The sequence below is a fragment of the Hemicordylus capensis genome, chromosome 16 (assembly GCF_027244095.1).
Source record: "Hemicordylus capensis ecotype Gifberg chromosome 16, rHemCap1.1.pri, whole genome shotgun sequence".
Lineage (NCBI taxonomy): Eukaryota > Metazoa > Chordata > Lepidosauria > Squamata > Cordylidae > Hemicordylus > Hemicordylus capensis.
Window position 1 is genome coordinate 1926795 of NC_069672.1, and position 17137 is coordinate 1943931.

The 17137-nt window shown below is 52.9% G+C and overlaps 1 protein-coding gene across 6 annotated transcripts in view; it reads left to right on the forward strand.

The window, feature by feature from the left end:
* Positions 1-17137, forward strand: part of CHD5 (chromodomain helicase DNA binding protein 5) — a 93087-nt gene that overhangs the window by 15793 nt on the left and 60157 nt on the right. For all 6 annotated transcript variants that reach the window (XM_053281190.1, XM_053281192.1, XM_053281194.1 and 3 more), the window contains exons 3-8: positions 8735-8920; positions 11665-11783; positions 13604-13878; positions 14544-14671; positions 15417-15540; positions 16121-16287. In XM_053281190.1, the coding sequence (XP_053137165.1) occupies positions 8735-8920; positions 11665-11783; positions 13604-13878; positions 14544-14671; positions 15417-15540; positions 16121-16287 (999 nt within the window). The remainder of the gene's footprint in view (positions 1-8734; positions 8921-11664; positions 11784-13603; positions 13879-14543; positions 14672-15416; positions 15541-16120; positions 16288-17137) is intronic.

Genomic DNA, 17137 nt, shown 5'->3' on the forward strand with positions numbered 1-17137 from the left:
CAAGCATGACTTGGGCCCCCCTTTGCTAAGCAGGGTTAGCACATATAGGTACATCATACCTCGCAAATAATGAGAGGACAGGCCTCTTCCCTGAGGACCTTACAATTGAAATTAGGGGTGCTCAACCTTGAGTCCCCAGATGCTGTTGGACTACAACTCCCAGCATCCCCTGCCTGCAATGGATGAAGGAGTCGTAGCCCAACACCTGGTGATCCTAGGTTGGGGGCCCCTGATCTAGAAAAGAAATGTGAGGAAGATGCGGGAGAAAGGGGCTATGGAGGCCCAGGTTTAGCAGGGGGGGCATCTGTGAAAAATCGACATGTCCTGATGGTCTCCAAGGGCAGCCCCGAGCAGAATGCAAGGCAGTACCCCAGCCCAGTGATGAGTGCCTTATGCGCTTCCCTTCCTTCAGATTCTCTTGGGCATACACTTTGCAAAATAGGTGTTTGGGCTGTTTGGAGAGATAAATGGCCAGCAGCGTGGCAGGTGTCTGTCTGGCCACCTCGGGGTCAGAATTGACCTGCACAAGGGAAGCTTGGGGGTTAGAGCTGTGGTGGTGGTGCTGCTGCTGTCAGTGGTGCCCCAATGCTTTGGGGCCTGCACAGTTATTTCCACCCCATCCCTCCCAGCACGGCTTGCTTCCCTGTCGGCCCCCCTCCACCCTGGGAGGCTCCAGCTGCATTGCAGCGCCTCATTTATAGTTTGTCGCTGGTGACTGGCCATAAATCCTGGCAGTGCTCTGCGTACCAACTGGGCTCTCTGCAGATGGTGCACAGAAGAAGGGGAGTGGGGTGGGCAGAAGCTGTGGGATGCATGTCCAGCCGTTCTGTGCATAGCACTCGGCTTTCTGAGAGTCTCTGCTCTTAGCTACCTTTTAAAAATAAAATCAAGTTTCTAGACCTTAGGAACATAGGAAGCTGCCACATACTGAGTCAGACCCTTGGTCCATCTAGCTCAGGATTGTCTTCACAGACTGGCAGCGGCTTCTCCAAGCTTACCCGCAGGAGTCTCTCCCAGCCTTATCTTGCAGATGCTGCCAGGGAGGGAACTTGGAACCTTCTGCTTGCAAGCAGACAGGAGCTCTTCCACTGAGCTATGGCCCCATCCCCTCAGGAGAATATCTTACAGTGCTCACACGTGTCGCCTCCCATCCCATTGCAAACCAGAGCAAACCCTGCTTAGCAAAGAGAACAGTTCATGCTTACTACCACAACACAGAAAGTAGGGGGTGAATAAAAGTTCTAATTTTGGGTGTGTGTGTGTGTGTGTGTGGAGTTTTTGCCTTCTAGCGCTTTGCCTTTCCTCTTTTTGGCGAAAGGACATAAATTATGCCAAGGATATGAAGGTGTTGCTTAATTTGCACAATGCATGCAGGACCCAGAACGCGGCCTGTTCTGGTGCGGAACGTGGTTTAATTTTTTCAGATGCCTTCCGTATGGTGCAGGCTCTATTCCAGACACGTTTAAGAAGATTCCAGGGGAAACCATTTTAAATGGTTTCTTGGGCCGTGAAGCTGATTTTTGTGATTTAGGCATGAGTGGTGATTGTTGGGGTATTTCCCTCTTCACTAGAAAAGTGAGGTAGAAGTAGGAACAGAGGAAGCTGCCATCTACTGAGTCAGACCCTCGGTCCATCCAGCTCAGGATTGTCTACCCAGGCTGGCAGCGGCTTCTCCAAGGTTGCAGGCAGGAGTCTCTCTCGGCCCTCTCATGGAGATGCCTCCAGGGAGGAAACATGGAGCCTTCTGCACGCAAGCAGGCAGCAGGTGCTCTTCCGCTGAGCGATGGCCACTATCCTTGGTTGAAGCTATGGGTCCACTGACAGGGGGAACAGATCCACAAGTGACAAATAATATTTTTAATTTTAATGCAATGTGCTAAAAATTGACTTTGGCCCCTGCCTGCCCAGTTGTGGATGGTTCCGGCCCACCAGAGCATTTGAGTTGTGCAGGTCTGGTGTAGACGAGACTGAGCTAGATGTAGAAAACAGCTTCCTATGAGAGGAGGAGGAGGACGACGATGATGAGGACGACAACGACACATCTTCTCAGGCCAGGGCAGAAGTCTCAGCTAGTTCTTATTCTTACTTATTACTTATTATTTTGCATTTCTATCCCGCTCTTCCTCCAAGGAGCCCAGAGCGGTGTACTACATACTTAAGGTTCTCTTTCACAACAACCCTGCGAAGTAGGCTAGGCCGAGAGAGAAGTGGCTGGCCCAGAGTCGCCCAGCTAGTCTCATGGCTGAATGGGGATTTGAACTCGGGTCTCCCCGGTCCTAGTCCAGCACTCTAACCACTACACCACGCTGGCTTTATAATAATAATAACTAATAACCTGGATGTGGAGGTTTGCTGACACTCTTTTGACACAGGCTTGTCTGCTCTAGGTAGGCTTCCTGAAGCCTGTCAGTGGGAAACGCCAACATGGCGCCTGGATTGCGCAGATGGGTGCTGCCTCCTTTGTTTGGGTGGAGAAGCATCTGTGTTGTGTTTATCTCCTTCCTGGAAGCATGTGGTGGCTGCACCTGGCTATGTTGCCTCCTCCCAGCGGCTTAAGCAGCATGTTGCCGGCGAAGATGCTGCAGCCAGCTTATCCGCCCATTGCAAGGGGCAGAGACCGCCTGACCCAATAAACCTAGTCTCTGATTTCTTGTCCTGAATCTTCAATAGTACCTACCTGGTCAGGGGCAGTCTACCTTTCAATATCGGTGTACAAACCCACGTTAGGCAAGGCGGGCAGCTGGAGACAGGCGCTTGTAGGGGAGCAGCTGACGTGGCAAAGATGCAGGTGAGGACTGAGGACTTACGTGGCTAGCCGGAGCCCGATCTGGACTCCTGAGACAGTGGCAAGTATAAATGGTCCCGTTTGCTAAACGGGGTCTGCTTTGGTTTGCATTTGAAGTGGACACATGTGAGCACTGCAAGATATTCCCTGTAGGAGACTGGTCCACTCTGAGAATCGCAGAAGGTCCCAAGTTCCCTCCCTGGCAGCATCGCCAAGAGAGGGCGGAGAGAGATTCCTGCCTGCAACCTTGGAGAAGCCGCTGCCAGTCTGGGTAGACAATACTGAGCTAGATAGACCAATGGTCTGACTCGGTATATGGCAGCTTCTTATGTTGCTAAGTTAAGGCTTAGCAGGTTCCAGTTAGGGATGTGCAAACTGGTTTGATATCAAACCAATTCACACGTGAACTGGGCCCCAGGGGGTGAGAGCTGGTCTTGCTGTAGCAAGCATGCAAAGTCCCTGTTGCTAAGCAGGGTCTGCCTTGGTTTGCATTTGGATGGGAGACCACATGTAAGCGCTGTAAGATATGTTCCCCTTTGGGGAGGGGGCCGTTCTGGGAAGAGCCCCTGCTTGCTTCCCTGCAGAAGGCTCCAAGTTCCCTCCCTGGCAGCATCTCCAAGAGAGGGCTGAGAGAGAGACCTCCGCCTGCAACCTTGGAGAAGCCGCTGCCAGTCTGTGTAGACAATATTGAGCTAGACGGACTGGTGGTCTGACTCGGTAGAAGGCCGCTTCCTCTGTTCCTGAGTTCAGCCCAGGGGAGGGCTGTTGCCATGAGGCCGAGCTTGTGGGTCTCCTGGAAGGAAGGGTGGATGCCCCCAGGCAATGGAGCTGGCTGACCTGGGGAGCAAGTCCTGGTGCAATGAATCAGGGTGGACACCCTGGGGTTTTAGGGAGGCCGTCGCAAGGTTGCCTCCTGGGCTTGGGGGACTCTTCGGCAGCGAGGCTCCTTCAGCAGGAGAAGGAAAGCACCGAGACATAGAAGTGAAGCTTCCCCTCCCCTTCTGCCCCCGAGTCTCTTGGGCATCCCAAGCCAAGTGGGGGGGGGGGGCTCTGTAGTTCGGGGGAGGAACATAGGAGACTGCCATATATGGAGTCAGACCCTTGGTCTATCTAGCTCAGTGTTGTCTTCACAGACTGGCAGCGGCTTCTCCAAGGTTGCAGGCAGGAATCTCTCTCAGCCCTCTCTTGGAGATGCTGCCAGGGAGGGAATTTGGAACCTCAGATGCTCTTCCCAGAGTGGCTCCATCCCCTGTGGGGAAGATCTTCCAGTGCTCATACTTCTAGTTTCCCATTCAAATGCAAACCAGGGCAGACCCTGCTTAGCTAAGGGGACAAGTCATGCTTGCTGCCACCAGACCAGCTCTCCTCTCCTTGCTGGTTTGACAGACTTGCTGAGTACCTGGCCTCTGAAGCCACCCGCCTTGATACCTGGGTTCGAAGGTATCGAGAGTCGGCAGAGAAACACCCAGGAGAGCTGTGCACCCTCCCGCTATGTGCTCGTCCTCGTGTGAATCGAGTGTGATTTTATCGAGTTTGGAGGAAAAGCCGCCCTCCTGCACTTTCACTTCCCACACGACCACTCTACCTTCCTGCTGCCCTGGTCTTGGTGACCCCACAGCTGCCACTTAGCGGGGAGCCCAGCTCTCTTTCTCTGGCCGGGCGCTCCTCTTTAGGGTCGTGAGAACATTCTATTTATGGGATCATTTGGGAAGGGGCTGGAGATTAAATGGCCAGGATCATCATCTCTGCATGCCAGAGGGGTTCTGAACCTTGTGTCCCCAGAGGCTGTTGGACTACCACTCAGCCTTGGGCCTGTTCTAGCAGGGCTGTTCTTATGTTCGTCACCCCCAGCAACCGGCCACTGTGACAGGGGGTGATGGGTGTTGTAGTCCAATAAGTCGGGCAACCCAAGGCTTAGACGGTCAACCCTCAGAAGTCCCAGCCCTCCTGTCCAAGATTCCTCTCGCTGGAGGTGGCTGGAATTGAACCCAGGACCTTTTGCATGCAATGCAGGTATAAGATGAGTCCTCGATAGGAGAGCTGATCTCCTGGTAGCAAGCATGACTTGTCCCCTTAGCTAAGCAAGGCCTGGACTGGTTGCATATGAATGGGAGACTTGATGCACTGTAAGATATTCCCCTCGGGGGGATGGAGCTGCTCTGGGAAGATCATCCCGGTTCCCAGTCCCCTCCCTGGCAGCATCTCCAAGACCGGGCTGAAAGAGACGCCTGCCTGCAACCTGGGAGAAGCTGCTGCCAGTCTGATACTGCCAATACTGAGCTAGATGGACCAAGGGTCTGACTCGGTATATGGCAGCCTCCTATGTCCTCACATCTCTGCAGGCACTGCTTGTTTGGTTGGAAATGCAAACACCCCCCGCCCCCTTCTTGTCCATTTTAACCTACTTTTAAAAAAATTGTGAAATGTGTATCAGTCTATGTGGAAGGACTGCTGATTTTGTTTCTGCTGGCCCCAGATCCTTGTTCCAGATTGTGAAAATTAATTTGCCCTCACTCCGCTGGTCAGGCAGCCAAATGCATTTGCTGGTTGTGCTCAGTTGGGCTCCAAACTCCGTATGATACGCCGTCACGGCCTGTCCTCACAAACCAGGGGCCCCCACCCAAGAAGACTGTTACCAGTGGTTAGTGGCAGCCTCTTTCTCCCAGCTCACCCCACCCCACCATTAACGAGAGCTGTGCTGCCTGCAGGCTGACCATTCACCAGGTAGAGCTGTACAGACCTGCCCAACTCTACCTGAGAAATGGCCAGCCGGCAGGCTATGCAGCTCCTGTTAACGGTGGGGTGGGGTGTGGGAGCGAGGTTGCTGGCAACCAGAGGTATCGGCATCTGGCCTGGCCAACCCCCAGCTCGTTAGAACGGGGCGGCTGCAATTGCCGATACGAGCGATGCATTTCCATCGATACGAGCGATGCATTTCCATCGGCGGTTTGCATTGGATGGAACATATGTAGATGGCGGTCCCTGTCGGAGGGAGAGGCGGACGGAGAGATGGGATTCTGCGGGAATTGCCATGGCAACCAATTATTCCGGCCGAAATTATAGCTGTTTATTCCACTGGTGGAAAGCAAAAGAGTCCAATTTCTTCTTTTCCCTGTTTCAAAGTATTGTGATTCATTTGGAGACACAAAGAACCAAAAGCCATTATAAATCTCCTTCAGGTCCGAAAGATTTTATTGGGATTTAAAATATAGAGATATATATATGAAAATCTGTCCATGATGTGAGCTAGCCCGGGCATGTCTAGATCTGGTGGTGCGGAGACCTTGCAGGCACAGAAATGGGCAAGGGTGGGGAAATGCCCAGCTTGCCGCTGGCTGATGCTTCTCGTATGTTGAGGAATACTGGAATTGCCATGCGTATGGAAACAAAGCTAGGGAATTGAAATGAAGCACAAGGCTGGGGAAGCCACTGGGCTTTGGGGCTGATTTCACCCCCCCCAACTAATAATATAAGGATTGGCTTGCTGGATGAGACCCAGGCTACCTGGTGCATGGTAGCCCAGGGCTACAGAGCCAACTGGGATCTCTGTGGCCCCTTAATCTGCATCGCCTGGCTCTGGGTCATGGTGATGGTCCCACGAATGCAGGGGTTCCTAATGTTGAGTCCCCGGATGTTGTTTGATTACAACTCCCGTCACCTCCAGCCTTTGGCCGCGGTAGCATGGGATGATGGGAGTTGTAGTCCCACAACATCTGGGCACCCAGGCTTGAGAACTTCCACACTGGAGTGTGAGGAGGACCTCAGAAACGGACTTATAGGACCAAGAAAATGTCGGCGTGGTGGAGAGAATGCCTCTGCTCTCTGAGCAGGAAAGCAGGTTTCTATAGCGTTTTGGTGCCCAGAGCCATAAATATTCATAATATGGAAACGACACATTGCAGAGCGCAGGGAGTTAGAAGGCTTATGGTGGAAGAGTGACAGGTGGGTTTGATTATCACAACTCGCCTCTTCTAACACCTGAGAATGCCTCACCTGTTGGTTGCCTATAGCTCATGGGGAGAAACTCAGGACAGAGAACTGGTGAGCAATAACAAGAACACTCCATGTAGAGTGGTCTGTTTACTGGTCCATCTGCACCTAGGACGGGGCAAGCCCTTGAGGAAGCTGCCATATTCTGAGTCAGACCCTTGGTCCAGTTAGCTCAGTATTGTCCTCACTGACTGGCAGCAGCTTCTCCAAGGTCTCAGGCAGGAATCTCTCCCAGCCCTACCTGGAGATGCTACCAGGGATTGAACCTGGGACCTTTTACATGCAAAGAAGATGCTCTGCCACTGAGCTTACGGTCCTTCCGTTTTGTAAGCTGCCTTCTACTGAGCCAAAACCTTGCCTTTGGCAAATTCGCGGTTGGCGAGGTATTAAAGTCTATAGGGAACAGGGGACTAGGGGACCCATGGCTGCATAAAGACCTAAAAATAAAGGAAAAAAAATAGGTTTTTGGGTGTGCTAAAAATCACCCCAAATCCCGTAATATTGCCAAGAGTCACCCAGAAGAATGAGCAGATCAGAGCTCTGGAAATTTGAAATCTGAAAATCATGGGGAACACCCCCCCCATCACTAAAAAACCCCCCTCGCCAACAACGGATACTTGGGTTGCGGTTGGCAAGGCCTGTCACCATCTCCCATTCACTTATACTCAAAACTGTGGTTGGTCAAACTGTGGTTGGCGAGGGGTGACTGTATTGTCCACACTGACTGGCAGCAGCTCGCCAAGGTCTCAGGAGGAGCCTCTCCCAGCCCTCCCTGAGATGCTACCAGAGAGTGAACCTGGGATCTTCTAAATTTTGGGCAGGGGCTCTAGAACTGAGTTATTCCCTAAGAGGAAGCATCTTGCAGTGCTCACAGGTCGACTCCCATCCAAATGCAAACCAAGGCAAACCCTGCTTAGCAAAGGAGATAACTCATGCTTGCTGTCGCAAGACCAGCTCACCACCCCTTGGTTACAGGCGAACCGCTTGCCACCACTCTGCAGAAGTGGAACAGGGCCATTCGGGTGTTGGGGCTGGGTTGAGAAGAAGACCTAGATTCAGATGCCTGGGGCTGTTTGGGTCACTGGTTGTCTCCAGATCAGGGTTTCTTAACCTTGGGCCCTGAGATGTTGGTGGACTACAACTCCCATCATCCCCAGCCACAAGGGACATGGCTGGGATGATGGGGGTTGTAGTCCCTCAACATCTGCTAATTTGGCAAAGAGGCACCTTTTAATGTGGTGACTCTTTCTTTAGCAGGGGGAGAGTAACTGGCCCTATCCACCCCCAGCACAGTACTTCCAGTGACTGTTGCTGGGGTCTATCTTACATTTCTTTCTAGATTGTCAGCCCTTTGGGGACAGGGAGCCATCTTATTTATTTTATTTTATTTTATTTTATTTTATTTTATTTTATTTTATTTTATTTATTTTCTTTCTTTCTTTCTTTCTTTCTTTCTTTCTTTCTTTCTTTCTTTCTTTCTTTCTTTCTTTCTTTCTTTCTTTCTCTGTGTAAACTACCCTGAGCCATTTTTGGAAGGATGGTATAGAAATCGAATAATATCTGGGGGCCCAAGGTTAAGAAACCCTGCTCTAGATCAGATCAGAGCTCTCATTTCTCAGCCTAATTTACCTTGCAGGTTGCTGGGAGGATTACGTGTGTCTGGGTTCGAGGGCATACACCTTGTGTTATGAGGATAAGAAAAAAAATGAGTATGCCTCTTCTCAACCGAAGTTCTGGAATGCACCCTGAACTCTGCAGAGAACGTGGGAGGAATAGGTCGTCCTTAAACATCGGCCAGTTTTGCTCCCCACCGTAACAGCCTGTGCTGTGACTCTCTGCTGCCTTCTTTCCAGCAGGGGTTTGCGGTGAAATGTCCCGCAGGGCGCAGGAGAAATGGAGCGCTCTCCCTTTTGCTCCCTTTCCCCTCAAGGGCCTGCGTTTGTCTTTGTTGACCTTTAGGAGACCCACGATGATGAGATCTCCGAGAACGAGGAGGAGCCGGGCGAAAGATCGGAGAGTGAGGGGAGTGACTATTCCCCCAACAAGAAGAAGAAGAAGAAGCTGAAGGAGAAGAAGGAGAAGAAAGCCAGGCGGAAAAAGAAGGAGGAAGAGGAGGAGGAGGAGACCGAGGACGGAGGCTTAAAGGTACCTCGGCTCTAGGGATCGTGGCCCTGGGCAGCCTGGGGTTTCTTGCTCAGAAGGAGCAGGGCTGAAGCCGGAACTCATCTTCAGCCTGAAGATCTGTTCACGCACAGGCTTGTGGTTGCTTCCCTAGTAGTTGTTTCCTCTGACGTATTTGTTTTTACAGAGAATCCGGATCATGTCACTGCCCAGCGGTCACATTCCAGGGTTTTCTCTGTTCTCTGCTTGTTGTGTTTCTGACCTGATTTTTCCGAGCAGCACTTTTCTGGCCCTTTTCTTTCAAAGTGGTTTCTGTCCTGTTATAGTTGTTCAATTCCTGGGTGCTTTCCAGACTAGTTGTTCAATTCCTGGGTGCTTTCCAGACTAGCTGCTCAACAGCAGCAAAATGCCCCCATTCAGGCAAATCACATTTGAAATGTAAACAGCAGGGGGAGCAGTCTTGCGGAAACTAACAACTTGAAAAAACAGCAACCTTTTTTACGCCAGATATACGGCGTCCTAGCTCTCTATCGCAGTGATTAAATTTGAGACAAGGCATTGGAAATGTGAACGGCACCTTGCTGTCCACGTAGGGACAGCGGTGTCACGACGCAGGAAATGTGGAAGCACCCTTCCGAGATCCGACATGACCCCGTTGCAAGGTCTAGTCTGGAAAGCACCCGCCTGCTCACTGGTGCAACCTGGCATTCCTAAATCAGCCCTTGATTGAGGGCTTCTCAGACTTGGGTCTCCAGATGGTGTTGAACTACAGCTCTCATCATCCCCAGACACAGGGGACGAAGGCCATTGTGGCTGGGGATGATGGGAACTGTAGTCCAACATCATTTGGAGGCCCAAGTTTCAGAACCCTTCCCTTAATTAGTCCTTTTTCTTCAAATGGTGTGTGTGTGTGTCTTAATTTCTGATTTCTTCTTTGTAGCTATGGCAATTGTCCTCCCTCCCTCCCTCCCTCCTTTTATTTGGGGGGGGGTACATTTTAATCTTAATTATTGCTGTGGTGCCACTCTACTCCTCAGCTGCCTTTTCCATTCTGATGTTTGCCCTGTGAATTCACCAGTCCATCCGGGTCCAGATTTGTCTGGAGGAGAGCTGGTCTTGTGTACCAAGCAGGGATTGTCCCCTCTGCTAAGCAGGGTCCACCCTGGTTTGCATTTGAATGGGAGACATGTGTGAGCACTGTAAGACAGTCGGGGCTGCTCTGGGAAGAGCATTTCCCTGCTTGCATGCAGAAGGTCCCAGGTTCTCTCCCTGAGAGAGAGCTCCTGCCTGCTCACTTGAAGAAGCCGCTACCAGTACATAGGAACCTAGGAAGCTGCCATATACTGAGTCCAATCCTTGGTCCATCTAGCTCAGTATCGTCTACCCAGACTGGCAGCAGCTTCTCCCTTGTTGTAGGCAGGAGTCTCTCCCAGCCCTATCTGGAGATGCTGCCAGGGAGGGAACTTGGGACCTTCTGCAGGCGAGCAGTCAGAGTAGACCATACTGAGCTAGATGGACCATTGGTCTGACTCGGTATGGGGCAGCTTCCTAGGTTCCTATGTCTTGGTGTTGAATGCCGTCACCTGTTGGAGGGGCCTCTGATTCTTCTTGCTTCTCCCGAGCTTTTTGTGGGCTGGCCTAGGAATGGGGTCTGCTGTTCAGATATCTGCTGTCCCACTGGGGGCACACACAGGTGTCTGACTGCCTGAACTAAGGAGAGCTACACCTTTTCTGTTTCTAGGGGCTGCCATGGGAAGCAGCCCAGTTATCGGCTTGGGGGGTGGGCAGGGGAACAGCCTGGGGGTGGTGGTGGTGGTGGGGACATCAAGTGCAGGCCACGCTGTGCCTGCCTTACAAGCTTAAGGGGGTCCCCCCATGTCTGGGCAGAGAAGGGGAGTGGGGCTCTGGGCACTCCACGCCCCACTGTGTGGACGAGAGCCGGCCTTGTGGTCAGGGAGGAGAGCTGGTCCCTTGGCAGTGAGCATGAATTGGCCCCTTTTCTAAACAGGGTCCAACTTGGTTTGCATTTGGGTGGGAGACGACATGTGAGCACTGTGAGATGTTCCCCTTAGGGGACGGAGCCGTAGATCTGTGGAAGAGCGTGCTGGCATGCGGTACAGACTGGCAGCGGCTTCTCCCGGGTTGCAGGCAGGAGTCTCTCTCAGCCCTGTCTTGGAGATGCTGCCAGGGAGGGAACTGGGAACCTGGATGCTCTTCCCAGAGCGGCTCCATCCCCTGAGGGGGAATATCTTGCAGTGCTCACACATCAAGTCCAGGAAGAGCATCTGGGCTCCACGTTCCCTCCCTGGCAGCATCTCTAGGTAGGGCTGGGAGAGAGACCCCTGCCTGCAACCTTGGAGAAGCTGCTGCCAGTCAGAGCAGGTAATACTGAGCTAGATGGACCAAGGGTCTGACTCAGTAGAAGGCAGCTTCCTGTGTTTATCAGGAGCGTCCATAACTCAGTGGCAAAGCACCCGTTTGGCCCGGCCTCTCCAGGTAGGGCTGGGAAAGACCCTGTCCGAATAGGATGAGGCCATAGCTCAGGGGTAGAGCTTCTGCTCTGCGTGCAGAAGGCCCCAGGTTCCCTCCCCGGCAGCATGAGAGAGACTCCTGCCTGCAACCTTGGAGAAGCTGCTGCCAGTCAGAGCAGACGAAACCAAGCAAGGGGGACCAAGCGTCTGATTCAGTGTAAGCCAGCTTCGGGTGTCCCTGGGACGCCCCACGACAGGTTTGTGAGCCCTTCGGTGCCGCTCTTTGCCTCCCTGTAGGAGCCAAAGTCCTCGGCTCAGCTGATGGAGGAGTGGGGCTTAGACGACGTGGATTACGCTTTTTCGGAAGAAGACTATCACATGTTGACAAACTACAAGGCCTTCAGTCAGTTTCTCAGGTAGGTGGTGCCAGCCCTCGCTCTGCTCTGAGAGGACAGGGTTTGGAGTGGTGTTCTGGGTTTCATAGAACATTAAAGTTGGAAGGGTCATCTAGTCCAACCCCCTCACCCCCCCCCACTGGGTACAGGAAACTGCAGGATCATCTCCAGCTATATCCCTGACAGATGATGACTGTCCAGCCTGTGTTTGGAAATCTCCCCCAAAGGAGCCCACCATCACTGCATGAGGCAGACTGTTCCATGGGCAAACAACCTTTACCAGTTAGGAAATTCCTCTGAATGTCTGGTCCGAATCTGCTTCTCTCTTCTGCAGTGGGACGTTGCATGTCTATTAATGGTCAGACTCTGATTGTTCAGAGACAGTACACCTCCCAGAGCCATATGTTGCACACGTGGAATTCGCAGGCATGGAATATAGCGGGATGTGCTTTAAGTGGGAATTAGACACAGGCGTGGTGGAGAAGAAGCCTCCCTATAGCCATTAATATCTGAATGGAACCTCCACGTTCAGTGGCAGTCTACCTGCAAGTGCCAGTTGCAGGGCGCAAACCAGTGGGGAAGGCCCTGCCTTCATACCCATTTTGTGAGCCTTCCTGAAGAAGTCCGGTTGGCTACTGTGGGAAAAGAGATGCGGGAAGAGATGGGCTCACTTTGGTCTGAGACCAGCCTTGGAGACTGTTTGCTTGTGAAATCTTACGCCGCAGTTGCCAGGGTCCAAAGAAGGGGATAAATCAGGGGTGCCCGACACTGGATCCCCAGATGTGGTTGTATCCTGACGACTGTGGCCATTGTGGCTGGGGATGATGGGACTTGCAGTCCGGCAAGACCTGGGATACCCATAGTTGAGAGCCCCCAAGTTAATTGGCAGAGAGTTGATGGAGGAGGAGAGCTGGTCTTGTGGTAGCCAGTGTGAATTTCCCCCTTTGCTAAGTAGGGTCTGTCCTGATTTGCATTTGAATGGGAGACTACATGGGTGAGCCCTGGAAGAGACTCCCCTGAGGGCAGGCCTGCTCAACCCCGGCCCTCCTGCAGACGCTACTGTGGCGGGGGATTATGGGAGTTGTAGGCCACAGCTGGTGGGGGGCCCTAAGTTGAGTAGTCCTGCCTTAGTGGATGGGTCTGCTCAGGGAAGAGCCCCTGCCTGCTTGCATGCAGGTTCCAGGTTCCCTCCCTGGCAGCATCTCCAAGATAGGACAAGATTTTTTTATTGAACCAACCAACTACCAAAGCATACAGTACGTTGCCAAAGCACAATTATATACAAAGTGGTTGTTTGTACATCATATCTCTACAAAGATTTACAAGCAAGGATCTGGTAACCCACAGGCTTATAAAGTATATGCAGGCAGTACTGTAACTTGGGCGGGGGGTGGGGGGTGGATTTCAAGGCACATCAGGTAATCGGGGGTGGGTGGGGGGGTGGTTTACGTCCAACGTCCATTTCCACAATTTGTCCCACTGCTGTTTAGAAGAGATACTCTTGTCTCTCTGCACATAACCATACAAACTTTTCCAGAAGAGATTAACTGTCTCATCTGCATGAACCTCTTGGTCGCGTCTTCCCTCCCTATTCCTATGCAGGAGCATTGCATAAATGGCATACAGGTTTCCTAACCTGATGACGAGGAGGGGAACCTTCCAATCCCCTACTCTTGCCTGCAACCTTGGAGAAGCCGCTGCCAGCCTGTGCCGGCAATACTGAGCTAGATAGACCAGTGGTCTGACTCAGTATGTGGCAGCTTCCCATATTCCAAGGTCGGTGGGCCGCCTTAACCAGGACTTGTCCTCGTCTCCCTTCCGGTGTCCGGCTTTGTCTCCAGGCCTCTGGTTGCCAAGAGGAACCCCAAGATCCCCATGTCCAAGATGATGACCGTCCTGGGAGCCAAGTGGCGAGAATTCAGTGCCAACAACCCCTTCAAAGGCAGCTCGGCAGCTGCGGCTGCTGCCGCTGTGGCCGCCGCCGTTGAAACCGTCGCCATCGCCCCGCCGCTGCCGCCACCGCCACTACCACCACTACCCTCCGCCAGCCCACCACAACCCCTCCTGCCGCCACCACCGCCTGTGATCAGGAAGGCCAAAACCAAAGAGGGCAAAGGTAACGGGGGTGGGTGGGTGGGTGGGTGGCTCCTCCTCTGAAGACGTCCCGACCAGGGTTCCTGCAAACGGGGGTTTCCCAGACGTTGTGGACTACAACTCCCAGAATCCCCAGCTGCCATGGCTTTTGCTTGGGGATTCTGGGAGTTGTAGTCGACAACATCTGGGAACCCCTGTTCGAGGGGACACTACCTGGGTCTGGACAGTTGGACTAGAGTTCAGCGACTTATTTCATGTCCGCTTTGCAAAAACGGGTTTTTAGTCCACATACACAAGATGATGATGATGCCGATGGATTATTAACAAATGTGTATGCCGCGTTTAGAGGACAGGTCTATTACTGGCTACTAGTCTGGTGGCCATGGGCCACCTCCAGCCTCAGAGGCACAATGCCTCTGAATCCCTCTTGCAGGGGAGCAACCGCAGGAGATAGAGGGCATGCACAGACCTCTTGCCTGTGGGCTCCCCAGAGGCATCTGGTGGGCCACTGTGGGGAACAGGATGCTGGACGAGATGGGCTTCCTTGGGCCTGATCCAGCAGGGCTGTTCTTATGTTCAAAGCAGTTTACTTAGGAGAAGGAGAAGACGGTTCCCCGACCCAAAGGAGGGAAAGAGCCCAACCAAGTCACTGTGGCGTCAGTGGCCAAGGTCTCTCTGCCCCTGCAGGTCCCGGCGTACGGAAGAAGATCAAGAGCGCCAAAGATGGCAAGAAGAAAGGGAAGGGCAAGAAGGTGGGAGGGGGCCTGAAATTCCGCTTCGGGGGAATCGCCAACAAAAGGAAAAAGGGCTCTTCGGTAAGTCAGCTCTGGATGGTCCTCCTCCTGACTAGAGTCAAACATGAGCAAATTGGGACCTCGACTTCCTCCTCCGTTGTCATTGCTGCCCGGCAACGTTGGGTGGGCGGGCGAGTTGGTGTTCGATATTCACTCCAATCTGGGAACCTTTTTCTTTCATTTTTCTTAGGGCAGGGTGTGCTCAGTGAATACATTTTAAAAACAATTAAAACTCTGCACAGGGGCAACCCAGATCCCTTCCCTCGAAAAACTCATTTCTGCAACCTGCTTGTAATAACGGAGCACGCTTCCGTCAGTTTTTATCAGTGAATAGGGAGCTGTTCCCAACCCTCCCCCCTCTCAAAAGACGTAGACCCCTCCCCGAAATTGATTTGCAAATCTGGGTGACCGACGTGAGAAGAAGGATGCTAGGAGAGAGAGAGCTCTTTGGCTCAAGCCATCAGGACCATGCTTGTGTTCTGAAGGCAAATGCCTTTTAGATGGAGGAGAACTGTTGGGACAGCTTAATGGAACTTCCATGTCCCAAGGCAGTCTACCTCCGGACGCCAGGTGCTGGGGGCAATCGGCAGGGGAGAACTAAAGCCTTTAAACTGTGCTTGTGGCTTCCTGGAGGCATCTGGCTGGCCGCTGGGGGGACCCGGAGGCTGGGCTAGGTGGGTCCAATGTGGTCTGAGACGGGCTCTTCCGAGGTCCACCCTCCAGGAGGCAGCGATGGTGACCACCTGCAGTTTGGCTTCCCTTGCAGAGTGAGGAAGAGGAACGGGAGGAGTCGGACCTGGAGAGCGCCAGCATCCACAGCTCCTCCGTGCGCTCCGAGTCCTCTGCCGGCCTGGGCAAGAAGGGCAAGAGGCGGAAGAAGAAAAAGAGGAGTAGGCGATGGTTGGGGGGCTCTTCCCTCCCTTCCTTGGGGCGGGGGTGTTGGGAGGGAGGCTCCCTTGAGAGAGAGGAGACCTTGGGTTGTGTGTGTGTGGGGGTGTGTGTCCCCCTCCAGAGGGTTGTGCCCTAGGGCTTTTGGCGCCCTAGGCAAAGTTTGATTTTGGCCCACCCCCACCCCCCGTCTGAGATGTGCAGAGACCCAGTGTTAATTTGAGCCACGCAGGCTTCTGGGTGGAATGACCAGCCCGCACTTGTGTGAGGGTGCAGCGGAGAGAGTTCCCAGTCTATTATGGGGGCTAAACATTTCCAGAGCGGGCTGAGAGAGACTCCTGCCTGCAGCCTTGGAGAGCTGCTGCCAGTCTGTGTAGACAATCCTGAGCTAGCTGGACCAAGCGTCTGACTCAGTATGTGGCAGCTTCCTGTGTTCTCCTTGAGAACCTCTCTCCAGCTTCCTAGGAATTCCCAGTCTGTAAGCCTCTTGATGTAGCTTAACGTTTCCTTTTCAGCGGATAATATTCTGCCCCGTTTCCCCCTTGAGAACCCCTGCTTCTCTGCCCCGCTTTTGTCTTCCAGTCGAGGAAGGCGACGGCTACGAGACGGACCACCAGGATTACTGCGAGGTCTGCCAGCAGGGTGGGGAGATCATCCTCTGTGACACGTGTCCCCGGGCCTACCACCTCGTCTGCCTGGACCCAGAGCTGGAGAAGGCCCCGGAGGGGAAGTGGAGCTGTCCACACTGCGTAAGGAGCTCTGGGGGCAGAGGGTCAGCCCCGGGCGGAAGGCGAGGGGGTGGACGGCAAGTGTCTGTACGTGAGCCCTCCATGGTCGCCAGCCTACATGTCAAACAAGGCTCTTGGGCAAGGGCTGGGCTTGGGTCCATGCTGCTCTCTGTCGGACTCCAGCCTGGTCATGGAAGGCTGGAGTGCAAATGCTGAAATTCCAGTTCACATGAGCAGCAGAAAGAGGGTAGGAGGCACGTCCTACCCACTTTCGGGAAACAGGCATGCTTCTGTTTTCCGATGGTCTGTGAGTCAAAAGCAAGGTGTGCAATATGTTTCTGAGTGAAATACAGTGTGCTGGTTATTACCGATAAAGCCCTTGAAAGGCTTGGGTGCTTAAGAGAGCCCCTTCTCTGTCGTGAACCCTGCCGCCTACTGCGGTCACAGAGGGTTTGGTTACGGTTTCCGCCAGCTTGTCTGGTGGCGACTCCGGCCTGGCCGTCTCTGTGGCTGCCCCAGGGCTCTGGAATGCACTCCCTGCCGAAAGAAGAGCTTCTCCATCTCTGGCTGCCTTCAAAGAATCGCTTAAGACAGGCTTGTTTTGTCAGGCCTCCTGCTAAAACTATTTTTTTTAAAATAGTGGTGGGGTGTGTGTGTGTTTGGTTTAAAAACGATTTAACGTGTTTTCCGGGAAACCATTTTTAAAATGCTATGCTTTTACATTTGTTTTGATTGAGTTTTATTTGTTGTTTCAAGTTGTGTACATGGCCGTGAGATTTTGGTATTAGGCAGTTTATAAATATAATATTATTTTTTTTAAAGTCAGAGGCGGAGGAAGTGACGGGGTGCTGATCAGTGGCTGTGGGGCGGG